Consider the following 27,335-nt stretch of genomic DNA (forward strand, 5'->3'; position numbering starts at 1 on the left):
CTGTGTTCAAATGTCGGAGCCCCTTTAATCGTAATCGCGGAAAAACCTTGAACTCATCCTGACGTTATTTTTAACCCCCCCCCCCCCACCATGCTCAAGTAAAAACTGTCTAGACCTAATATTTTTTAACCCGTTCTGACCTGAGATCACATTCTAAAAAAATGTCTTCTACATCCTGACAGTTTTCTGAAAAAGCTATGTTTCTATGTCAGTGGTTCCTAAAAAAAATTCAAATAGCAGACCCTACAAGCTCATAGCGCGCCACTGAGCTTGTAGATCTGCTGTTTTTCCAATAGCTAAAGCATAACATAATGCTATAACACCAAAAGGGGTTCCCGCCCAGAATGGTTTAATATCCGAAGTAAACGCTTATACAACATCCAAAGGGATTACCATTTTCCCAGTTTAATATCTTTCCGGAGCCGATTCCAGGACCATGCAGGTTACATTATTCTCCCAAACGATGTGGACGGACAGCCAGGCCACATCACGTTGTGTTCTTATACACTCAGATCAGCTATTTCCACTATTCATATTTTAAACGTATACAATAATTAACCAATTCTGACCTGAGATCAGATTCTAAAAATGTCTTCTACATCCTGACAGTTTTCATTCTGACCTGAGATCAGATTCTAAAAATGTCTTCTACATCCTGACAGTTTTCATTCTGACCTGAGATCAGATTCTAAAAATGTCTCCTATGTCAGGCGCTCTTCGATTTTTCAAAAATAGCAGACCTACAAGCTCGTAGCGCGCCACTCGGTGGCGCGCTACGAGCTTGTAGGTCTGCTGTTTTTAAATAGCTAAAGCATAACGTAATGCTAAAACCAAAAGGGGTTTCCGGGTTCTGTATAATTATGTGTTATTTGTCATTATCTGCCCTGTGACACTTTAGCTTGCGACGCCTAGAAGTCATACATTCATAATTCATCATTTGTATTCTTATGTTCCCTGCAGTGTTGAATGCCAGCCAGTGTCCGTTGCATTAATTGCAATTAACGACGCAATTGTGTGTCTGTCAGACACACAATTGTGTCGTAAATTGCAATTTAATGAATTAATGAATGATTGAATGAATGAATGCCTTTATTGCAGACTCAGGTTCCATAGAAAAACATACAAAACACAAAATATACAATTTACATTATACAATTATACATCCAATAAAAAACAGTTCCAAAATGTACATGTTATAGACAGGCATTTGTGACAGTTAAAAATAAAGGCTTTTAATTATTATTAGTGCAACTTTTGACAGGGTTATTTATACTGACGATGATGCTATCCACAGACTCGTCCAATTAGCGACACATGAATCTATGCATTAGGTTCCTGGAGAACAGCTTGAGAAGTATTGACTCATTTCACTCGCTCTGCACCATCTAGGCCTTTTGAGTAACATTCTCATGGCATCATTATCCCATTCTGACCTGAGATCAGATTCATACGAGGTTTTCCACTGGACACACACTGGTCTGATGAACCCATTCTGACCTGAGATCAGATTCTAAAAATGTCAGTCGTTCTTCGATTTAAAACAAATAGCAGACCTACAAGCTCGTAGCGCGCCACTCGGTGGCGTGCTATGAGCTTGTAGATCTGCTATTTTTCAATAGCTAAAGCATAACATGATGCTAACACCAGAATGGGTTCCCGTTCAGAATGGGTTATACGCTATACTTGAAGTTTCTGAATACTTGCTTTTTTTGTAGCTTGACCACAAGTGGGCAGTGTAGAGTGGTGTACCATAAGCTTTATAGAGTAATTTTAACTGCTTCTGAAGTGAACACATACTGAACTTATACATGCGATGTTTGACAAATTGTCAAGTAAAATGTCATGATCATGACAGCCCTAGAAACTGCCATTTCCCTTTTCATGTCACACACACACACACACACCACTCCTTAACCCATTCTGGCCACATTGCAAGCTTGTAGATCGGCTATCTTTGAATTATGACATATGAGGTTACACCACCGCAACAACTACGTTTATTTTTTTTAGGTTTTGAAATATTAACTATTTAGCTATTTGGGGAGAGATTTTTTTTAATATATATTTAACGTTGAAACGAAATGATCCACCTTTAATGACATGCCAAAAACGGGGCCTCCTGCCAGGTTGAAAGTGGAGTTTTTAATCCATTCTGGGCGGGAACCCCTTTTCGGTGTTTGAAGAAGCATTATGTTATACTTTAGCTATTCAAAAATAGCAGATCTACAAGCTCGGCACAGAGTTGTATAGGTCTGCTATTTTTTGAAAAATCGTGAAAATGTGCATCAAATCTTTGAATATATATTCTGTTAAGAGTTTCAGTTTGTAACTCAAATCTTGGTTTCTGGAGGGTCCCTGGAACAACATTTTTGGGCGGGAACCCCTTTTGGTGTTAGCATTATGTTATGCTTTAGCTATTGAAAAATAGCAGATCTACAAGCTCATAGCGCGCCACCGAGTGGCGCGCTACGAGCTTGTAGGTCTGCTATTTTTGAAAAATCGAAGAACGACTGACATAGAAACATGTCTGTTTGAAAATGACAGTTTTCTGAAAAAGCTATTTTTAGAATCTGATCTCAGGTCAGAATGGGTTAAAGCCTGCTGCAGACAGTGATGTGTTTACTGGCTGTAGGAAGTAGATAAGCGCAGCGCGGACCGGCGGGCCAGACAGGTCCACGGGGGGCCGTGACGGGACGGTTTAGACATGGTGGGAGGATGACTCAGAGCACGACGCTCCTCTGGCCCCCTAAAAACCTGTCCTGACACTGCCAGATCCCCAGGGTAGGGCTGTCTAGTCTGTCACCAATTTACTTATTAAGTTCGCGATGAATTCTTTATTCTGCCAGCTATACGTGTCACGATGTGGTTCTGGAGGTGCAGAACAAACCAGAACCGGGCACAGGCAGAGGAGTGAATATTCAAGTGGTTTTAACCCATTTTTTTGACCTGAGGATGATTCTACAAATGCCTTCTATAAATCCTGACAGTTTTCTTGAAAAACCATATGTTTCTATAATGTCGGGTCGTTCTCAAACATTTTCGTGTCAAGGACCCCCAAGATTATATGTAATTGGTCGCCGACCCCCCCATCTGAAAATATGTTGTTCCAGGGACCCCCCCCCCCGCAGAAGCAAAGATTTGAGTTGAAGATGTTGGCTCTGAAAGAATATATTATTCAAAGATTTTCACTACCATTTTCACGATTTTTCAAAAAGAGCAGATCTACAAGCTCGTAGCGCGGCACTCGGTGCCACGCTATGAGCTTGTAGATCTGCTCTTTTTGAAAAACACGTTCTGACATAGAAACATAGCTTTTTCAGAAAACTGTCATTGGTGAAGAAAATTCTTGGTAAGAAATGTATTCCCAGATTTGACATACTGATAATATTCCCTGACTATCTGCTACAACTCGTCTTTTAAACGCAGGCTTAAGAGCTTTTCAGGCGTGTGTGTGTGTGTGTGTGTGTGTGTGTGTGTGTGAGAGATGGCGGTGGTGCAGAATGCTGTGTCATGAGAATCAGAATACGTGGATAGACTTTTAAATGCTTTATTTGATGTGAACACAGGAATCACCCTGCAGTGCCTTAAGGCTTAAGCTCTCTGCGTCCAGGGGTCCCTGTTGGGGTTCCAGGGGTCCCTCTGGGGGTTCCTTTGGTCCCTAGGGGGTTCCAGGTGGTCCCTGTGGGGGTCACTATCGATCACTATCGATTCACGAATCAATAGTGGCATCAAAATCTTTTCAACCACTTATCTGTTATTTGAACAATAGCCATTCTATAGTTGTACCCTGCAGGCCTCTGTGATGTCACTGATCACATGACCCCAAGTTCTCCAATCCAGACCCTCCAGTTCTGGGATAAATTAGATCTTTATGTCGGCGTGTTAAAACGCAACTCTATGGTGTTATTAATGACACATAGTTATTCTCCCTTTTAAGCAATAAAACGCCACACTGTTGTAAGTGTGAACGGAAGGTGAAAAGACGTCTGTTTCATTGTGTTTTACATACGTAGGTAGAGGCCTCATATAAGCCCCTTGGGTTTTTTGCCTCGAGCCTATAGCACTTTACCCTTCGTATATTTGTATGTTCACTGTATTGTTTTTATACTGGTGCTGAATAACACAATACTAAAAACGATACGGTCTTCTTCTTGTCGCTGCAGGCCTTCACCATGAACAGGAACCGGCGCAGTGGAGAGAAGGAGTTCTACAGCCTAGACGTGGGCGACTCCACCTTCGTCGTCCTGAAGCGGTACCAGAACCTGAGGCCCATCGGATCGGGAGCACAGGGCATCGTCTGGTGAGTCGGGCTGCACTTAACAGTTGTAACTTTGCCCTTTCTTTAAAACATGAATAATTAGTTTAGAGACCAGGATTACTGCATGTTGGAGCCCTGTTCGCCAACCCCGCCTCTGCTATGGGCACTGATGACGCGGGAGGAGAGAACAGCGCCCACAGCGTCCCTCCCAGCGGGAATCGAACACTTCTAGCTGTGGAACGACAGCACTATACCGACTGTGCCCCCCCCCCCCCTTTCTTTCACTCTTTGCCCCACTTCTCACTAATGGAGTCGGTGTCATTCTCATGGATAGTGTGAGTGGGTGGTCTGGAGCAACATTTCAGCAACATTTCATTTTAATGATGTTCGTGGCGGAGAAGGGGCTGCCTCACAACTACTATGTGTGGAGGCAAACATGGCCAAGGTGTGTGGGCACTGGGGGGGTGTGGGCGCTGGGGGTGCTCATTTTGTGGAGACCTCACACCAGATTCTAGTCATTCTACAAATCATGACACATTCGCTGTGAAAGAATATATATATTCAAAGATTTGCGCCACATTTTCAGCTTGTAGTGCTGCTAGTAGCTAATAGTAGCTTGTAGATCTGCTATTTTTCAACAGTTAAAAGTTTAAAATGATGCTTATTATATAAGTGGTTTAAAGCTAAGGCGATACATACTGTATGTGTTTCCAGGCCTTAGTGTTTTAAGCATTTTTTTTTTAATCGTGAAAATGTGGCGCAAATCTTTGAATATGTATTGTATTCTTAATTCAGAGCGAACGTTTTTAACTCAAATCTTTGCTTCTGGGGCGGTCCCTGGAACAACATATTTTCAGATGGGGGGGTCGGCGGCCAATTACATATAATTCTGGGGGTCCTTGACATGAAAATGTTTGAGAACCACTGACATAGAAACATAAGGTTTTTCAGAAAACTGTCCTTGGGTCTAAATGGGTTTTAAACCAGGTGGAAGTGTCTGTAGCATACAGGACATTATGACTGCAGGACTAGTGCGCCGATCCCAGATATACGGTCTTGTCTGGCAGCAACATCTGCTGCCTGGACATCAATCTGTTCCACCTGGAGACCTCCTGCAGCTCTGTGTCACCTGCCTTGAAAAGCCCCCCTGACGTCTGGGACGATGGACGATGGATTCTGATTTTATTTAACCTTCATTTAACCAGTAGAAACTAGAAACCAGACTCTTTTACACAGTGTGAACTGGCTAAGAGAGAAGAGGTGAAATAAGTGCTCTGCCAGTAACAATAAAAACAAGACATTAACAGGACCGAAAAAAAATGCAATGCTCATAAATACAGAACCCACTACCGAAGAAGATCAAAGGGAGAACAGGAACGTCTAGTAACGCGACCAATAAAGGCCAATATATAAAAACACAATTTGCTAATAAAAAAGCAAGAGAACCAACATTTGCTATAAGTGAAAGCAGGAGCAATGTTTGGGAAGTGTGCCCATGTGGCAATCCTTTTAAAGCTCACTAGGGGAATCACATAAGCCAGTTTGAGTCTGGTCTGTACAGTAGGTACAGTAGACAGTTTGAGTCTGGTCTGCAGGTCATTCCATTAAGACCACGGAAGGACCAGGAGGAGCTGCTTTAGTCGAAGCTAAAAGCTGCCAATGGGCTTTCGACTCTATGTCAGACAACAAGACCGTATTTCCAAGAGAGGCCTATTCATACTTCTAGGTGTTAGGTGATAAGGTGACCACTGAAACGGTGCTTATAGTAACACAACGGAGAGATGTGTTTGAGGGAGCGGTGTGCGGGCGTGAGTGACGTCGTCTTATAGTTTTCGGTGGTCGCCCTATCACCTAAAACGTTAGTATGAATGGGCCTTTAGTACTATATCCCTGCAATGTTCTGGCCGCAGACACTACACAGTTTCCACTTGTTTAACCAAAATCTAGTCACTTAGTGACTTTTCCTCCTGGGGGATCCCGTCCCGAGGCGTGTCTTGGTCTGTCCCGCGGGGTCTCCTCCCAGTGGGACGTGCCTCGAGGACCTCCCTCGGGAGACCCTTTCGACCCACCTAAAGCTAATCGTCACCTGATCATCAAGTTAAATGTGTAAACGGTGACCTGTTTGTTTCTCCTCTGCAGCTCATCGTACGACCACAACCTGGAGAGGAATGTCGCCATCAAGAAGCTCAGCCGTCCCTTCCAGAACCAGACGCACGCCAAGCGGGCGTACAGAGAGCTGGTGCTCATGAAGTGTGTCAACCACAAAAACGTGAGACACGAAACAAACACACACATCTCTCTGCTACTGTTACTGCTCCACGCCAAGCACACACACACACATACACACACACACACACACACACACACACACACACACAGCATGAGAGCATGTCGGCCCAACGCGAGACACCGCCGCACGACGAAGGAGAAGGAGTCGAGGCTTAACACGTTTAGACCTGAGGACAATTCTACAAAATGTCTTGTTTTCTGAAAACCCCCCATGTTTCTATGTGTCAGTGGTTCTCAAACATTTTCATGTTCAAGGACCCCCAAAAATATATGTAATTGGCCGCCGGCCCCCCCATCTGAAAATATGTTGTTCCAGGGACCCCTGACAGAAGCAAAGATTTGAGTTAGAAACGTTGGCTCTAACTAGAATATATTATATTCAAAGGTTTTTCACGATTCAAAAAATAATAGCACATCTACAAGCTCGTATAGTGAGGCACTCGGTGCTTGTAGATCTGCTATTTTTCAACATAAATGCTTAAAAACACCAACAGGGGTTCCCGCCCAGAATGGCTTAACCCATTCTGACCTGAGATCAGATTCATACGAGGTTTCCACTGGACACACACTGGTCTGATTAACCCATTCTGACCTGAGATCAGATTCTAAAAATGTCAGTCGATTTTTCAAAAATAGCAGACCTACAAGCTCATAGCGCGCCACTCGGTGGCGCGCTATGAGCTTGTAGGTCTGCTATTTTTCAATGGCTAAAGCATAACATGATGCTATAACGCCAACATGGGTTCCCGTTCAGAATGAGTTAAGCGTAACAATCTAAATGTCACCGTGACATTTCACTGTTTTCACATGCTGAAGGCCAAGGATATTATTCATTATCACCCCCCCCCCACCCCACCCCTCCCCCTCTCTGCATCCCATAATTATTATAATGATTTGTGCGGTTTTGTTTTCTTTGTACAGATCATCGGCCTATTAAATGTATTCTCGCCACAGAAGACGTTGGAGGAGTTTCAAGACGTGTGAGTATTTCTCCTCGTGTGTGTGTGTGTGTGTGTGTGTGTGTGTGTGTTGCAGGATACCTGGTGATGATTTGATTGGCTGATGTATGATGACATCGTCATACGTCATCATGATAGGCACCGCTCACTGTATGATAAGAGCCCCTCACTTCACATGAGTGTGATACATTTTTTCCATTTTTGAGGGGCGCTAGCCCATACAACGCCTGGCTTCGTGCGTTCGGCCTGTGGCGTCACGTGTGGGACTAAGTCTATGGACTTTGGGTGGCGTCACGTGTGGGGACAAGTCTATGGACTTTGTATGACGGATATTCTTCTGTACATCAAAGCCGATGGCAAATGACGTAAGTGGGTGACTGACCTCATCATCATAAATGATCATCATGACAAATTGACCTGCATTGAATCCAAGGTTTCTTGGGGTGTGCAATTGATAAAAAATAAGTCATTTTTTGGGGTGAACTGCTCCTTTTACACAGATCTCGAACGAAGATGAATCCCCTTGCACTAGTGAGGACCAAATGTCCCCACAAGTATAGCAGAATATGACACACAGACCATTTTCCTGGTGTCTCCAGATCAGAGTCAAAAGGTGCAGATGAGAATTGCAGTGTGAATTGGTATCGTTTAGGCGTGCACGGCAACAGTTTGTGTTGCGTGTGATTTCACACCAGAATATATATAAGATGATGCACCGTGTTGAGAATGACTGTTCACATCGAGAGAGAAGAGGTGGAGACAGACAGACAGACAGACAGACAGGGCGATGTTGTCTTGGACCGTTTCCACACCAGGAGGACCAAAGCGAACCGAACTTGCTGCTGTAGCAGTGAGGAACAAACTGTATTCCTTTGGAGGTGACTATGACAACATGGAACAGATGGATGTCCATGTCTTCAACACAGTGTCTTTAAGCTGGGAGAAGTTACCTCCAGTGAGTCCTGGAAGAGGAGACGGTCACCTTGAGGTTCCATCCAGGCGCGTCGAACACACAGCTGTGCTGATAGAAGATACAGTCTACATCTGGGGAGGATACTGGGGACAGGAGTACTACAATGAGCTTTATGCATTTGATGTGGACGCCCACATGTGGTTGAAACCCAGCAGGGTTTCTGGAGCTGTTCCAGAGGCGAGGTGGGGCCACTCAGCCTGTGTGTTGGGGAAGGTCATGTTTATCCATGGAGGATACACCCAGCTGTTCGGACGATGTACTAATGACATGTACAAGTTGGACACCAGCACAATGGTCTGGTCTTTAATTAACACCAGAGGAACTCCACCTCCTGCTTCACTTGTTTCACATCACTCTGCTACCATCATTGGGACAAAGATGTTTGTATTTGTGAGCTGGAACTATAAGGGTCAGTTCAACGGTCAGTACAACGACATCAAAGTGTTTGACACGGAGACCGACAACTGGCTGAGCACCAATTGTACAATTCCTCTTCCAAGAGCACACTGGCGTCATTCAGCCTTTACCTACAATGGAGAGCTGTACATATTTGGAGGCTGCTGTAACGACCGTAACGTCAGTGACTTGTGGAAATTCAGTCCAGAGACCTTCTCCTGGAAGAAGGTTAATGCGCCCAAAGGGAAAGGCCCGGGTCCAATGTATGATATGGCATGTTGCATGCTGGGAGATCGTGTCATCCTCTTTGGAGGGTGCAATTGGGAAGGAAAACCTACTGGTAAGCTGTTCATCTTAGACTTGAGTTCTAGTCTCAAGACTTTATGTAAACTAGCAGTTATTCAGCACGGCCTGGATCAGTCCCAACTACCACACAACGTCAGGTGGGAACTGGTCACTAAAAGAAGGGAAACCAGTAAACATTGAGTCAACTAAACCAGACAGACTCCATGATGTGACCACCAGTATAATGACATCACTCATGTACAGCATGACATCACCACTATGACGACAGTCATCTCCGTATTTGGGGCGTAAGGTTTTTTAAGCCCAAGTCAAGGTTGTAATGTTCTGCGTGTTCTTTCAACTTAACTATGCTCAATAAAATAAATACTTTCATTTGGACTGAGCTCAGATTGCACTTGAATAGAGCGCTGAAGAGAGAGAGAGAGAGAGAGAGAGAGTGTGTATGTGTGTGTTAGGGATGGGTCCGATAATCGATAATCGCTAATAGGACCCGAAATTGATAATTAAAATTAATAATCGATAATCTTTTTTTTCCCTCTTTTTTTTAAAATGAAAATCTGTTGGAATGGCAACATTGTCATCCAAACAGGACAGTAGGCTATAGGCCTACCAAAGTGTGCCTGGGATGTGTCTGTGTAGCTGCATGACAGAGGAGTGTGAGTGGAGATTGACTCCAATCAAGATACAGGTTTGGAGGTGTTGGGAATTCACCTAATCAGGCCTAGGCTGGGGTTGCTATGGTGATCAATTGACTCAACACTGGTCCAGGGACCACCAGTGGTCCTTGAGGGGGTTCCAGGTGGTCCTCATCCAAAAGATGGAGTTAGTAACCAAATGGACCCTTAATCAATCAATCAATCTTTATTTATTTAGCACATTTTTCAGGCAGTGAGTGCAGTTCAAAGTGCTTTACAGTAAGAGCAAGAAGAAAAAAAATATATATATATACATATACATATAAATACATACATACATACATATAACAAAAAGAACAAAAACAAAGCAAGAAAGCATAGCCCCATAGAAGTCCATGTATTTGGGCCCAACTTCACCTAGACTGTATTACCTTAATAAACATGGTCATGAATACTTTTTGCTTCCAGTCACTAGTTTAAAGTCTCATTTCTAATGTCATAATATTCTTTTTGGAAAATTATGGTCCCATTTATTAAAAAAATGACCATAAAGTCGTGCATGTTCTGAGGGGCGTGGCTACCGTTACAGTCTATGAACGGGATCCCCCACCCACTCGAGTCAAAATAAAAACCAACGAAGAAGAAGGGGGGAAGTCCCGCCTCGTTGTCTGGGCCAGCCAATGGGCCAGCTGGGCCCAAACGGATCTAGAAAGATTGCGACTTCCATTGCAAGGACTGACAGGCTTCATTTTACGTTCATGTTAGACCCGCGGAACGCTTTGTCCATATTCTTTTACAGTCTATGCGGTGAATATGTTTTTTATTTGTAGGGTCCATTAATAAAAATAAAAATAAACATTGTTTTAAAAACAGAAAAAAAGTCCCCCCTGCCTTTTTTTTCAATCGAGTTGAGGCCCTTTTTGCTGGCCCCTGTCACATATTTACACATCCCTAGTGAGAGTGTGTGTGTGTGTGTGTGTGTGTGTGTGTGTGTGTGTCCACGTTACTGCTGTCTCTTGTCCACCACAACACAATTATAACTACACTGAGCCTCAGCCTGCTATAGCGCGTTGTCGGCAAGCCATCGTTTGTATGCAGCAGCTAGGGATATGTGTGTGTGTGTTTGCTGCAGGTACCTTGTGTGTGTGTGTCTGTTGAACTGCAGGTATCTGGTGATGGAGCTGATGTGTGTGTGTGTGTGTGTGTGTGTGTGTGTGTGTGTGTGTGTCTGTTGAACTGCAGGTATCTGGTGATGGAGCTGATGTGTGTGTGTGTGTGTGTGTGTGTGCGTGTGTGTGTGTGTGTTTGTGTTGAACTGCAGGTATCTGGTGATGGAGCTGATGTGTGTGTGTGTGTGTGTGTGTGTGTGTGTTGAACTGCAGGTATCTGGTGATGGAGCTGATGTGTGTGTGTTGCAGGTATCTGGTGGTGGAGCTGATGTGTGTGTGTGTGTGTGTGTGTGTGTGTGTGTTGAACTGCAGTTATCTGGTGATGGAGCTGATGTGTGTGTGTGTGTGTGTGTGTGTGTGTGTGTGTGTGTTGCAGGTATCTGGTGATGGAGCTGATGGATGCCAACCTGTGTCAGGTCATCCAGATGGAACTGGACCACGAGCGTCTGTCCTACCTGCTCTACCAGATGCTGTGTGGCATCAAACATCTGCACGCCGCCGGGATCATACACAGAGTGAGACACACACGCACACGCCAACCCCCTAAAGGCCCAGCCTCTGGGGGCACACGTCCTAGCCCCAACCCCCTAAAGGCCCAGCCTCTGGGGGCACACGTCCTAGCCCCAACCCCCTAAAGGCCCAGCCTCTGGGGGCACACGTCCTAGCCCCAACCCCCTAAAGGCCCAGCCTCTGGGGGCACACGTCCTAGCCCCAACCCCCTAAAGGCCCAGCCTCTGGGGGCACACGTCCTAGCCCCAACCCCCTAAAGCCCCAGCCTCTGGGGGCACACGTCCTAGCCCCAACCCCCTAAAGGCCCAGCCTCTGGGGGCACACGTCCTAGCCCCAACCCCCTAAAGGCCCAGCCTCTGGGGGCACACGTCCTAGCCCCAACCCCCTAAAGGCCCAGCCTCTGGGGGCACACGTCCTAGCCCCAACCCTTTTCTTTTATCAGGGTCTGTCTTGGAAGAGATGACTACGTACCTACTGTAATCCTAACGTGAATCCTATCCTTACTCACTGAACTACCGCTGAACCATAATAACACGACTCTTACGAGGACCATGCAGGAAAAAATGTCCTCAAGGATTCTCTCTGAAATTCTGCCACGTTTGGGGGACATTTATCCCTCACAAGCATAATACAAGCGCACGCACGGGCACACGCACACACACACACACACGCACACACACACTGACACACACACACACACACACACACACGCACACAGACAGACAGACACTATTTCATAACAGGGACCTAAAACATTATATGTAATTGGCTGCCGACCCCCCCCCCCCCCCCCCCAGAAGCAAAGATGTTGAGTTAAAAACCTTCACTGTGAAAATATATTTTTTAAATTAGCAGATTTACAAGCTCGAGCTTGTACTGTAGATCTGCTAATTTCCCCCAACAGCTAAAGTTTAAAAAATAATGGTTTTAAAGTGGGTTAAAATCCATGAGGCGACACTGATGCGTCCCTCAGGTTTAAAATGGGCTAACGGAGCCAGAGAGAGAGAGAGAGAGAGAGAGTGGTGTAACAGTGATCGCTCTCCCTTTGCTTGACCGAGCAGAACTAAGGCGAGCCATAGGCAGAGGGACTGGCGGAGCCTCGCACGCGATGCCAGCCCCCTCTCAGCGTGAAGCGCACGCACACCCACACACACACACAGACAGACAGACAGACAGACACACAGACACACACACCCACACAGACAGACAGACGCACGCACCAAACACAGCGGCCACACTCACTAGTGCCTCTAGTGTCTCTCAATGGGACTGCGTCAACGCCTTCATATCGCCTTCACAGTCCAGTGGTGGGAAAAGTATGTGTACTCGTCGAGTAAAGTAGGTATTTGTTGTACTTTTACCTCTACTCCACTACATCTCTGATCCAAGTATCGTATTCATTTGAAACCCTTAGTTAGTAGTTAGTAGATTTAAATTATGATGGCAAAACATACATTAACCACTTCAACACTATATATACATACATTTGAAAATAGCTCACAATGCGTCACATTGTGATTAATTGAATGAACCGCTGTGTGTGTGTGTGTGTGTGTGTCTGTCTGTGTATGAAGTGATTTCTACAAAAAGGAAAGGAGAGGTCGTACAACTCGTAGTCCCGATGCCAAAAAAACGTTTTATTTACCCACGTTTCGTCAAACGTGGTGCCTTCTTCAGGGCCTGCAGTTTATGTCCTGTGGTCAGCAGCACCTCCCTTCTCCTACCTCTTTGATTGAAGTGTTTTCTATATAACGGTATGTGTACTAATGCGTCCTCCGGTTCTGTTTTTTTTCCCGGCTCGCAGGACCTAAAGCCCAGCAACATCGTGGTGAAGTCCGACTGCACCCTGAAGATCCTGGACTTCGGCCTGGCCCGGACCGCGGCCACGGGCCTCCTGATGACGCCCTACGTGGTGACGCGCTACTACCGCGCCCCCGAGGTCATCCTGGGCATGGGCTACCAGGCTAACGGTGAGTGTGTTATATTACCCAATAGAAAAGGCCCCTGATGGACTCATGGACCAATTGGATCGATGGAGATCAGAACTATACACCGCTAACTATACTACGGCTCTGCTAATGCCTTTTATAACGCTGAGCAACGATTGGCCTAATGCATGCCCCGCCCACAGGGATGTTTTTCAGCACACACAAACACACATGTGTGCGCGCACACACACACACACACACACACACAAGCACACACACACAGCTTTGACAAAACAAATAGCTATTTTCCGGCGCGCAATGCTGTCACGTAAACCAGGTCGATATATAAGCCATAACTAACCCAATCCTAACCCATACACACACCTTACCTGTAAACTAACCTATGGTTGCCTAATCCTAATTCTCCACAAATCTTCTTTTTAACCCATTCACCCTTTTTGTGTTTTAACTAAAGCATTATGTTATACTTTAGCTATTGAAAGATGAAGCAGATCTACAAGCTCATAGTGCGGCGCTCATACGAGCTTGTAGATCTGCGTTTTTCTTTTTCTTTTTTTTGGGGGGGGGTCTGGAACAACATATTTTGAGATGGTGGTCCATGGCCCTAAATACAGATCACTCCGCGTGTCCTTGACATGAAATATAGAACCATAGGTTTTTTTTTTCAGAAAACTGTTAGGATTTAGAAGCTTTTTTTTTTATCGACCTCAGTCATAAATGGGTTAAACCGTGAGGACTGCAGGACAATGTCTTAAATGCTACAATATCAGGTCGGCAATGTTGACCCTTACGAGAATACTAAGACAAGCGCACACACACATGCACGCACGCACACACACACACACACACACACACATGGGGGCGCGCACCTTTGCCTCCCTCTTCCTCTCTAAGGTCACAGCTCCGTGGGGAGGAAGTTGGCACGTTGGGCAGTGCATGGTGGGACACTTCCTGCCTGGAGGAGCCCATCCATCCACCGTTTTAATGTTTTATTGAGTTACTGTATACACTGTACCACAACCGCCAGTGTATGGATAATATCAATCATACACTGGCTGCTGTGTGCAAAAAATATTCAACTTTTGTTTTGATTTTACTATTGGCGTATATTCTGGATCAAGACTCTGTGCCGTGTAGGACGGTCAACAGCGGCATTTCTCTCAAAGAACCAGACGGAGAGTTTCAGCCAGTTTGTAGCATCAAGTTTTATTTGATCAAAGTTACTTTCTCAGTTTACAAGGTCTAGGGAACAAAGGCCCCAAATTATACTTTAATTAATTACATTAATATGTGTACAAACGTGTTTCCTCGCCCGAACCACCCCGTTTGTTATTGTGCGAGTTAGAAACAATAGTGCATTGGTATTAATAATAATAATAATAATATAATAATTAAGGTATCGGCACACCACAGGTTTGTGGTGTGCCGATACCTACTGAAGTTTATTTAGTCCAGCAGCACCCACCCAGCCTGTCGATGTGCGTATTCTACGTCTGCTCGAGTTAGAAACGATGACACTGGAGTTTACTTTAATTTGGCAGTTCACTGTGTGTATAAAGACCATGAGGTTTGAACACATTCCGTTCCAGTTTCCGGCACCCCCAGAGCTCCTATTTTGAAGGACTGATTATGCTAATGATTAGCACACATTGATCGCTACAGGTGGTCTAAACGAGAACTGCTGCAGAATGAATTGAATGTATCGCTGAGGGGTTTTACTGTGTAGACTAGAGATATGTCTGCTCCTTCCCTGCCCAGCTTCGATCCAACCTGCCTTAAAAAAAAACTAACGACAAAAAAACCTTGTTGACCTTAATCTTTCCTGCTGACTTGTTGCTTCTTTCTTTTGCTTACTCTCTTCTCCTCCTCCTCTTCCTCCTCTTCCTCCTCCTCCTCCTCTTCCTCTTCCTCTTCCTCCTCCTCCTCCTCTTCCTCCTCCATCGCCCTCCCCTCCCCCTCCTCTCCCTCTCCCCTCCCCACACCCCTCTCCTCCATGCTGCGTGGTATATGTAGTGGATATTTGGGCTGTGGGCTGCATTATGGCCGAAATGGTTCGCCACAAAATCCTTTTTCCCGGAAGGGATTGTATCCTTGGGGTTTTCTGCTTTGCTGCAGCCAGCGAAGAGAGTGTGTATGTATGTAGGGGGGTGTATGTAGAAGGGATTGTATCCTTGGGGTTTTCTGCTTTGCTGCAGCCAGCGGAGAGAGTGTGTATGTAGTGGGGTGTATGTAGAAGGGATTGTATCCTTGGGGTTTTCTGCTTTGCTGCAGCCGAGAGAGTGTGCCGACCGTTTTCTTCTTCTTCTGAAACGGAAAACAATTCTAAAACGACTAAAAAAAAAACGCAACGAAAAATAACACCCAAAAAGTTTATTTTTAATATTATTTGTTTTGTCATCAAAATGTGCATGTTTGTGCCTCATAAAGCATGCTATAAAAAAGAAATTCGAGACATGCCTCAGGCATCACCTCACACGTGCACGCGCCCACCGCCTGTCAACACGCACACATGCACACACACACACACACACGCACACGCACAAGCACCTGCAAACACAGAGCGCCCCCCCCCCACACCTTCCTTCCACCTAACCATGGTGACAGACAGACAGACAGTCACACTAGACAGACAGACAGACAGACAGTCACACTAGAAAAAGCCACCGCCTGAAAATAGAATCTCCAGCAGCATATTTTCTCTTTCATCCCAGTGAGGTGCAGAAGAGAGAGAGACACCCTCATTTGTTTCTTCCCCATGCAGCTTTTCCTCGGGAGCGTCGTATGTAGGTGGGTGGGTGGGTGGCATTCCTCATCCGAGGAACAGAAACATGCATGGCCCACATCCGAGGAAAACAGAACAGAAGGGAATGCTTGGTGTGTGTGTGTGTGTAGTTGTGGAGGACTTCATTCTCAATCTCATACATAACATGAATGTATGAGAATTCCGGAGTTTTCAGTTTAACCTACGTAAGTCAGTGTGGTGGAACCAACACAACATGGTCATCAAATCAGTTAATCAAATATCACTATATACAGTGTTTCACATCTTTCAGATACACAGCAGTGGACTTTTATTTTATTTTACATTTTGCTGCTTAGCCTTGTGGGACACTGACCCATGCATGGTACTGCATGCCAGACTGTTTCATTATTATCATCATTATCATTATTATTATTATTATTTGTAATCTTTTTGCCAGTCAAACGTATACTGTTATCATCCTTCTCTGCTCCTCTCCATTTGGTAGACTTGTTTTTACCTTTCTTTTAATTATTTTGTTCCATTTATTTGTTTCATTGGGGTTTTGATTTGTTTTGTTTTGAGTCCTGCATGCTAATGTTTTTTGGTGGTTCTTGTCCATTTTTTTTCCTCCCATGTTTTCAGTTGATGTCTGGTCAGTTGGTTGCATCATGGCGGAAATGGTCCGGGGTAGTGTGTTGTTCCCCGGGACTGACCGTATCCTTAAGACCTGGGACCCCCCCCCCCCCCAAAGCACCTGGAACATATTGGAGATAAGAGGTTTCCACCCAACAACACCGACGACATACTCTTGTCCCAGTAGTGAGTGTCGTGTGTTTTCCGTTGGCCTATACTGTCGTTACAACACAGAACTATGGTGTTTTATGTCCAGCATTGTTGTTGTTGTTGTAGCAACTCCTGTAGCTTCAGGAACAACACCAGGTCAGCACGCGGCCGGCGGTGTCACTGACGGCACAGAATGTTTTATTGGGATCGGATGCACTTGGCCTAGCTAGCTCAGTGCAGCAGGATCCACTTGGTCTGTAGACAGACAGCTATAGCACAGTGGTCTGTAGTCAGACAGCTGTAGCACAGTGCTGCAGCAGGGTCCATTTGGTCTGTAGTCAGACAGCTATAGCACAGTGGTCTGTAGTCAGACAGCTATAACACAGTGATCTGTAGACAGACAGCTATAGCACAGTGCTGCAGCAGGGATCACAACTCACCGTCACCGCGTTTACAAAAGTCTGCCTCCTGGTGGCGCTACAACGGGCCATTCTGGATAATTTGGGGCAGAGGTTCATAGTTGGCATCTAGGGAGTGCGTGTGCAAAATGTGGCATTTTGGAACACACTCCGAATCCATTGCAAGGTATATGAACAAATAAGTCATATGGAAATATTGAAGTAAATATTGAAACTTTAGGAAGATGAACCGTTTTATTTAAACCTAAATAAACCTCGGTGTAACAGAAACATGAGAACAAAAATGAATGGCCTTCATGTCATAAACATTCTTAAAACTTTCCATTTAATTTATTTATTCATTGAAATTATTAGATTTGAAAGAAAGTTTGAATTGTGTTTAATTAATTGATGGAAAAAGTGTGACTTTTATTCGTTTCAACTTTTTAAAATAATAATTGAAATATCGTTTATATTTTAAATCGCGACCCCCCATAAGAATCGGTCTGCCGTGACCCACACAAACTGTTTGGTGGAAATGGTGCCGTATAACCCTATAAGACCCGCATTAATTTCTACTTGCAAAAAATCGATTTCAACCTTACTACTACTTTGTACTACTAGGACTAAGACTAAAAAATATATATATAATAATTATATAATATAATAAATTAATAATTTACATTTGGAGGATATCTTTCACAATAATGAATAAAACATGTTCTAGACATTCTAATGATCACAAAAAACCATATATTACAATTATTTTACTTACTTTTATTAGGGTTAAAGGTCAAAAGTCATAGGTTAAAAAATGTTCAAAATTGCCCAGAGTCCAGAAACTTTTAATTTGTGTGAATTTCAGCCTCTGTGGGGGGGTACAAATATCATGACCAATGGCATTGCAATGAACATCACTGATGACGTTTAGGTGAAAAAAGAACAGAAAAAAATAATTAAGTAATTAATTAAAATATAGTGTCCCAGCTGGCCGTATAGAGTCCAGCGTGTCCGCAGCGCGCTCTCTCTCTCTCTTTCCTTAACGCCGCCCGGCGCCCAGACATCGACCAATGGAACAAGGTGATCGAGCAGCTGGGCACGCCGTCGCAGGACTTCCTGATGAAGCTCAACCAATCGGTGAGGACCTACGTGGAGAACCGGCCGCGCTACGCCGGCTACACCTTCGAGAAGCTCTTCCCCGACGTGCTGTTCCCCGCCGACTCCGAGCACAACAAGCTGAAAGGTCAGGCACGCACGCACGCACGCAGACACACACACGCACGCTCGCAGACACACACGCACCTGCACCTGTCCCTATAGCAGTGGGAACCACACGTGATTTTTAGGACCACTGGAGCAGGGATGTCAAACTCAAAATACACAGTGGGCCAAAATAAAGAAATTGGTACAAGTCGAGGGCCGGACTGTGTTTCACTGTTTGGGGAGAGGGGTATAGCTGAAAGTTGACCACAAGTGATATACGTTCACTGCTGATCAATAGTGAAAAGAAGACGCAGGCTTGTGCTTATTGCGGGCCCTCGATACGTGACAATGCACTCGCAGTGCATTGTGGTACTTGTAGTATTATGGTGGTCCGTGCAATATAGGGGGAAGTGAGGACGCTGGCGTCGACTGTTCGCCGCTTCACCTCCCAATGTATGAATGAATGAACCATTGTAAAGCGCTTTGAGCACTTGGAAAAGCGCTATAAAAATGCAATTCATTATTATTATTATTAATATACCAGAGGGCCAGTTCTAATACTAATTAAATATCATCCCGCGGGCCAAAGATAATTAATTCACGGGCCTGATTTGGCCCCCCGGGCCTTGAGTTTGACATATTGGAGTAAAGGATTAGAGAGAGAAACTGACAGACGCCAATCTTGCTTTAGGTGGGACGTCCCTTAACCGTTGGAACCACCACACTGCCCCCAATTCTGGGGAGAACATGTTCCGCCAAAAGATGAATCTATGAATCTCTGACTGACTAAACGGTTCAGATTTAATTCTATGGCTCTGAGCATAGCCTTAGAGGGTCGCGTAAAAAATCTATAATAATCCAATATTTCCCCCCCTGATTCCGATCTTTTGAGACTCATGTGATCGGTGCCGGATCGGGACCTCTCTAGTGTCTGCGGCTAAAATCAATGTTGGGCGTCTTTGACATGAAAGTAATATTGATGTAGAGACTAGACGATACACGACATGGGAATGGAGACGTCCCTCTGTCTGTCTGTCTGCATCACTGTTCTCGTTGTGTTGTGTGTTGTGTTGTGTTGCAGACGTTCCTCACTGTGTTGTGTTGTGTTGTGTTGTTGTGTTGTGTTGTGTTGACCTGTATTGTGTTGTGTTGTATTACAGCCAGCCAGGCCTGTGACCTGTGTTGTGTTGTTGTGTTAACCTGTGTTGTGGTGTTGTGTTAACCTGTGTTGTGTTGTATTGTGTTGTTGTATTACAGCCAGCCAGGCCCGTGACCTGCTGTCCAAGATGTTGGTAATCGACGCGTCCAAGAGGATCTCTGTGGACGAGGCTCTGCAGCACCCCTACATCAACGTGTGGTACGACCCGACCGAAGTGGAGGCGGTAAGACGGGGTGGACCACTGGGGGGGGGGGGGGGGGGGTCGGGCATGTACCACTGTCTGTGGGGGCGGGGGGGGGGGGGGGGGGGATTGAACTCTGCCATAGGTTCCCACTGTAGGTTTGCAATGGCTTTCTTGCATGATTTGTTGTTGGATAAGCTCTTGCCCTCGTAAATGGCTTTGCCCTAAAAAGAAAATGTGTATTTGTGCAAAATTACTTTTAGCCATTGTGTTCTTTGTAGCGAAAAGGCCTTCTGTGCACACCTTAGGACAGGTGTGTCGGAGCCGGCAACCAAATGTGAATCATGAGGAGGAAAGGGTCCCGCCCACTGTCTTCACTTATAGCAGTAGATTTATTCAGAGCTAAACGACCTTCAGACCTTTCAGTTTAGACCCAAACGTTGTCATCTGAATAAATCTACTGCTATAAGTGAAGACCCTTTTCTTCCCAGCCATTTTGTTCTTGACATTTTTTAACCACACATGTAATTATTGCTAAAAAAAAAAAGAAGACAAAAGTCAAAACCCCAAATTCAGGGTTGGGATCATATTATCAAACATCCTCTTGTAAAACGCTTCAGGAAATGTGTTGAGGGAACCGGCTACGAACTCACTTCCAGCTTTTAGGACAACAAACTGTGTAGCACTCCCATGGGGGGGGGGGAGGGGGTGTGGGGATCCTTGTCACGGAAATGTTTAAGAGCTCCTGATTTTAGAAAGCATTCTTTTGTGGACTTAAAATATTTTTGAGGGGCGCTAAGGCCCTCCTACAGTATACACAGGTTTAACTCAATTCTTTAGTTCAATGTTTGTTTAATAAACGTCATCGACACTGATTCTCCAGCTCTTGTAGGCTTCAAGATCAGGTAGATTATAATTAGGCACCAATGTGACATAATAGGTAGGCCTAGTTAAACAGCTAGTGGACTAGTAATCTAGTCAACTAGTAAAAATCACTATAAGTGAAAGCCCTTTCATACGTCACATTCATACGTCACATTCATACGTCACATTCATACGTCACATTCATACGTCACATTCCGTGCTTAGCCAAACTAATCATTTCCGTTAATATGTTTTGTCATAACAGTCACGAACATTTTAGAAAGCAGCTCTTCTCTCTCTCTGCAATATTTTGAGCGGTGCCTCCGCTCAATTACCACACACACACACACGCACACACACACACACACACACACACACACACACATACACACACACACACACACACACACACACACACACTCGCACACGCTCGCACACACTTGTACAGACAAAAGACAAAAACATTGATTTCTTTCCCCCAATTCATTATTTGATTATAATTGATTAAATGTCTCCTCTCCTCCTCGTACAGACAGACATTCTGGCCTTGAGAGGTGCCAGTTTGTGCTCTGAGCTCAACTGTGTGCAAAACGCATTATCCCATCCTGGACGGGAACCCCTTTTTGGTGCATTATTATAGTTTAGCTAATTGAAAAATAGCAGATCTACAAGCTCGTAGCGCGGCACCGAGTGCCGGTGCCGCGCTACGAGCTTGTAGGTCTGCTATTTTTGAAAAATCGTGAAAATGTGGCGCAAATCTTTGAATATATATTCTTTCAGAGCAAATGTTTTTAACTCAAATATTTGCTTCTGGGGGGTGGGGGTCCCTGGAACACCAATATTTTCAGATGGGGGGTCGGTGGCCAAATACAGATAATTGTTGGGGTCCTGGACATGAAAATGTTTGAGAACCACTGACATACACAGAAACATGAGGTTTTTTCAGAAAACTGAGTCATGATTTAGAATACTTTTTTGTATAGAATGGAGCTCCTCCGGGGGCCTAAATGCATTATGTCTCCGTCTCGCGCAGAGGGAGGGAGGACAGCTCTTATCTCTAACGCATTGATTTACTTTTCCTCTCCCGGCACGGTCGCTGCTGTGAATGACAATGTTGTGGCTTTGAGGTGTTGGTGCGTAGAGGCGTGCGTACGTGTGTGCGTGCGTGCGTGTGTGCGTAGAGGCGTGCGGGCGTGTGTGCGTAGAGGCGTGCGTGTGAGGAAGACAGAGACAGATAGAGAGGCCGACACTATTCTGTAACAGTCAGGCCAACAGAGTAATCCAGTGTGTCGAAGCGTGCGTCAGCATACAGTATATAAAGTATATACAGTAAGTCTCTGAAGCAGTGTTTCTATGCCGTCGACGGTGTGGAAAACCTTTTTAACTCCGTTTAACTCTGAAAACCAATGTTTCTATATCGGTGTGTGCCTCTGTGTCTCTGTGTCTCTGTGTCTCTGTGTCTCTGTGTCTCTGTGCCTCTGTGCCTCTGTGCCTCTGTGCCTCTGTGTCTCTGTGCCTCTGTGGCTCTGTGTCTCTGTGTCTCTGTGTCTCTGTGCCTCTGTGCCTCTGTGTCTCTGTGCCTCTGTGTCTCAGTGGCCACACAACAGAAGATAAGAGTCCATAGCAGACAATGGCCACACAACAGAAGATAAGAGTCCATAGCAGACAATGGCCACACAACAGAAGATAAGAGTCCATAGCAGACAATGGCCACACAACAGAAGATAAGAGTCCATAGCAGACAGTGGCCACACAACAGAAGATAAGAGTCCATAGCAGACAATGGCCACACAACAGAAGATAAGAGTCCATAGCAGACAGTGGCCACACAACAGAAGATAAGAGTCCATAGCAGACAATGGCCACACAACCGGAGATAAGAGTCCATAGCAGACAGTGGCCACACAACAGAAGATAAGAGTCCATAGCAGACAATGGCCACACAACCGGAGATAAGAGTCCATAGCAGACAGTGGCCACACAACACGCCACACGTGGGTGTTCTGTTCACCCATCTGTGGTGTTGTCGTAGTGATTGAAAAGGGGTCGCTTCTCGCCACTAATTAAGAGCATCTGCCGCCGCCGGCCAGCCGTCTGCGTTGAAGATTGAGTGTGAACTTGGCGAGCCGATACGATACGTCAATGCCAGTCCCCCCCCGTCCCCCCCCCCCCTCGGGAACACTCGACACTATGTCATTAATGGTGCACAGCTGCAGGTTCTAAATGTTTGTCATTTCAAACGACCTCCACTTCGGCATACTGTACCTGTACTGTATGCCGTTGTTGTTGTTGTTGTTGTTGTTGGGCAAAATCCTAGTTCTTTCACCGTGCAGTACATGCTACATTCGTGGTCTGGAGAGGGCACCAAAAGGGGTTCGTTCCTGCCCAAAATGGCTTATTAGCTTATGATTTTATATTTCATATTTTATTTTTAATATAGTTGCTCTGTCCGCGGATAGATGAATATGTGTAAAGGTCATGGGGTGTTGCCTACAGTACAGTACAGTACAGTACAGTACAGTACAGTACAGTACAGTACAGTACAGTAGGCCTACAGCAGATACGTGGAGTTTCTGTGTTTGGAATGTTTCACGTTTGCGTCGTCTCTTTTCTTTTCAGCCTCCACCCAAGATCACAGACAAACAGTTGGACGAGAGGGAGCACACAGTGGAAGAGTGGAAAGGTATCTCCTCCTCTCCTCTCCTCTCCTCTCCTCTCCTCTCCTCTCCTCTCCTCTCCTCTCCTCTCCTCTCCTCTCCTCTCCTCTCCTCTCCTCTCCTCCCCTATCCTCTCCCCTATCCTCATCTCCTCTCCTCCCCTCCCCTCCCCTCACCAACCCTCTCCTCTCCTCTCCTCTCCTCTCCCCTATCCTCATCTCCTCTCCTCCCCTCACCAACCCTCTCCTCTCCTCCCCTATCCTCTCCCCTATCCTCATCTCCTCTCCTCCCCTCCCCTCCCCTCACCAACCCTCTCCTCTCCTCTCCTCTCCTCTCCTCTCCTCTCCTCTCCTCTCCTCTCCTCTCCTCTCCTCTCCTCTCCTCTCCTCTCCTCTCCTCTCCTCTCCTCTCCTCTCCTCTCCTCTCCTCTCCTCCCCTCCCCAGTTGCTCTTTGATGTTCTGACAGCAGTGCTGTAACCCTGCAGTATGTTGTGTAAGGCTGCCCTGCCCTCCCTACAGCCTGAAGCTTCACATCTAAAACTGACAGTCAGGAAGAAACATGATCCTAACTAGACACTACAGAGCACTGCGCAAAAAGCATGGAATACGGACGTGTATATATTACAGTAAACTCCCGTTAAACTTTCCATCAAACTACCATCACACCTGTATATTACCGTATGTTAACTGTATATGCTGCTAAACTTGAGGTTTACAGGCAAAATACAGTGCCCATATTTGCCTGTTAACTCCTCTTTTCACACAGTGGACGCTGGCACAGTGTTGGCCAAATATGTTCGTCGACTACCTTTTTTTTTCACTGACTAAAACGAAATGGAAACTAAATGAAAACTAAGCTATGATGACTAAAACTAATAATGAATAATAATAAACTAAAATACTAAAATGTTAGGAACTAGTGGACAGTAGATCCAGTATATTAAAGTAAAAGACAATTATTTTACACTTGTTTGCATGCTTGAAAATAGCCGATGTAGATTTAGTCGACTAAAACCAGACAGGTGACTAAAATGTGACTAAATTAAAACTATTCAAGAGACTAAAACTGAAACCTATAAATTTGCTGCCAAAAACAAGAATCAATATTATTTTTTATACCTTTTTAAACCTTAGTGCACTAGCCCGCGTGTTTACAGTGTAAACGTGACATCATAATTGTCTTAATAGAAGTTCATTCTGAAATCTACAATCCCAGACACCAGACCTGACGCGTGCAGAACGCTGCAGTGATAATCCACCATGCTCGACCATGAAAGGCGTAATCCCAGATTACGACTCTGAACCGCGTAATCCGAACCGGTAATCCACGAGACTGCACACCTTAAAACGCTTAATCCGAGATGGCGGGGTCATAATATGCAGATAATACTAAGATTAATGGTAACTTTGACTTAAATGTGATTTAATTTATAACGGATGGAAGTCTTCGGTGTCATTCATGTTTAACTCGGACCGTGTGTACGAATCAGAATCGGCTGTATTGTCAGATTCGTACAAAAAGGAGGGGAAAGGAACTGGTTGGAATAACGTGCTTCCACGTCCAACCAGGGAAACTCCCCCCTGTCAGGTTGTAAAGGAGCAACTTGGACACTCAAGCATGAAGGAAGCATGAGTTCAAGTCCGTTGCTCTCCCCAGGTTGGCGGAGGGTGTGTAGAGCCCAGGATCACATTAGATGATTCACACAGGGGTGAAAAATGGGTTACAAAATCGTGGGATAAAAAATATAAGAATTAAAAAAGAAAAAAAGATTCGTACAAAAAGTGGGTGAAATTATGTTTTGTGCATAGTTCCCATCGTGTTCTTTTTTCCAAGAAAACAAACAAAGAAAATAAGTTCCACACGCAAATGGCACATCCGTAGGGTCTCAAATGGACCCGTAATGGTTCATACACTACATATCATTGCTGTCGGATGTCAGAAACCTTGTGTCTGTATGTAAGTGTCACTTATACAAGTGTGTGTGTGTGTGTGTGTGTGTGTGTGTGTGTGTGTGTGTGTGTGTGTGTGTGTGTGTGTGTGTGTGTCTCCAGAGTGTATATACAAGGAGGTAAATGACTGGGAGGAGAGAACAAAGAATGGCGTCATCAGAGGACAGCCGCCTTCTTTAGGTTAGTGGACTTTGGTCTCTGTGTGTGTCTCTGTTTTTATCGTGTGTGTGTCTCTGTTTTTATCGTGTGTGTCTCTGTTTTTATCCTGTGTGTGTCTCTGTTTTTATCGTGTGTGTCTCTGTTTTTATCCTGTGTGTGTCTCTGTTTTTATCGTGTGTGTCTCTGTTTTTATCCTGTGTGTGTCTCTGTTTTTGTCGTGTGTGTCTCTGTTTTTATCGTGTGTGTCTCTGTTTTTATCGTGTGTGTGTCTCTGTTTTTATCGTGTGTGTGTCTCTGTTTTTATCGTGTGTGTCTCTGTTTTTATCCTGTGTGTGTCTCTGTTTTTATCGTGTGTGTGTCTCTGTTTTTATCGTGTGTGTGTCTCTGTTTTTATCCTGTGTGTCTCTGTTTTTATCGTGTGTGTCTCTGTTTTTATCGTGTGTGTGTCTCTGTTTTTATCGTGTGTGTGTCTCTGTTTTTATCGTGTGTGTCTCTGTTTTTATCGTGTGTGTTTGAGAGAGCTCCACTGCTGCTTGTACAAGAACACCTGGACTTAAAGAGGATGTTCACACATCTGAAACGTGTTCAAAAGAATTGGCAAGAAATGGCAGATCTGCTAGCTCACACAATGCGATTACTCCTGTTTTCTGATATCTTGTCTTTCGATGTGCACACTTCTACTGAGGTCTCTCTCTCCACCTGCGTCTCCAGTCATCTCTGTTCTCCGTACATCTGGTCAGCTCATTTGTGCTTTCTGCACCAGCATCTTTTTTTAGTACCTCCACATAGGTCGGTGTGGGACGTCCTCTCCATCGATGCCCGTGTGTTGGTTCCCACAGTACAAGCTTTTTGTCTGGGAGTTCTTGGTGTCGGTGGCAGCTAGTGGCCCCTATAGTCTCATCCTCCTTACTGCTGTCCTCTCTGATACACTTGGTAATGTTCACACCACTCAGTTCACACGGGTGTGATTTTCTTTTAATCAATTTCAACACGTCACGCACACATACGCCATATGAGTTCTCTCGAGTTCCGGATTGGATGAAATTCAAGTTTACAGAAAATACATTTTGAGGTTGGGATTTTCCCAACTTCAAAAAATATATATATATGTATTTTCTGTTTACTTAAAATAGGTGGAGAGACAGAGAGACAAAAATAAAACTAGGTCAAAAGTTGTGCGTGGGTGCGCAGCATGCGTGCGTGCGTGGGTGCGCAGCGTGCACAACGTGCGTGCGTACGTACGTGCGCAGCGTGCAGCACTGACAACAGGCGCGCGTGTGTGTGTGTATGTGTGTGTCCCTCATAGCACAGGTGCAGCAGTGAGCAGCAGCCCCCCCTCCCACCACCAGCAGCAGCACCCCCCCTCCTCCTCCTCCTCCTCAGCCTCCGTCAACCACGCCTCCTCCTCCTCCTCCACAGACCCCGCCCCCGCTGTCGTCACCACGGCAACAGCCTCCGCTGTCGCCGCCACTGTGACCAGCTGCTGCAGATGATGATGACGGCGATGGAGAGATGGATGGAGCGATGGAGGGATGGATGGATGGATGGATGGAGGGATGGATCGGTGAGCCCAGAGTGTTCTGGTTCCACTACTTCCCAAACGGTGGAGCGGGACATCTTTATTTGGTCCCTTAATTTTTTTGTTTCCTACATTGTTTTTTTTTAATTTTCTTTATTTTTATTTTTATTCATTTCAAAAACATTTTCAAAAATCTTCCCCCCCCCCTCCCTCCCCAATTTCATTCAATGAAAAAATTCAATGTGTATTTCAGCAATTCGGCGAAGAAAATTAAT

The 27,335-nt window shown here is 45.1% G+C and overlaps 1 protein-coding gene across 2 annotated transcripts; it reads left to right on the forward strand.

The window, feature by feature from the left end:
• The first annotated feature begins 4,168 nt into the window (after nt 1-4,168).
• mapk8b (mitogen-activated protein kinase 8b) lies at nt 4,169-27,175 on the forward strand. 2 transcript variants are annotated; one of them, XM_080788967.1, is made up of 11 exons: nt 4,169-4,300; nt 6,398-6,527; nt 7,469-7,527; nt 11,362-11,500; nt 13,300-13,465; nt 16,830-16,901; nt 18,429-18,611; nt 19,829-19,953; nt 23,395-23,458; nt 25,485-25,562; nt 26,853-27,175. In XM_080788967.1, exons 1-11 carry the CDS (start codon nt 4,173-4,175, stop codon nt 27,032-27,034), a joined length of 1,326 nt encoding a protein of 441 aa, XP_080645093.1. In that variant the 5' UTR covers nt 4,169-4,172; the 3' UTR covers nt 27,035-27,175. The 2 variants fall into 2 exon arrangements, with proteins under 2 accessions (XP_080645093.1, XP_080645094.1); XM_080788968.1 differs by having other exon boundaries at nt 26,848-26,973.
• Nucleotides 27,176-27,335: the final 160 nt, after the last annotated feature.

Source organism: Protomyctophum bolini (genome assembly GCF_963924005.1).
Source record: "Protomyctophum bolini genome assembly, chromosome: 18".
Classification (NCBI taxonomy): Eukaryota; Metazoa; Chordata; class Actinopteri; order Myctophiformes; family Myctophidae; genus Protomyctophum; species Protomyctophum bolini.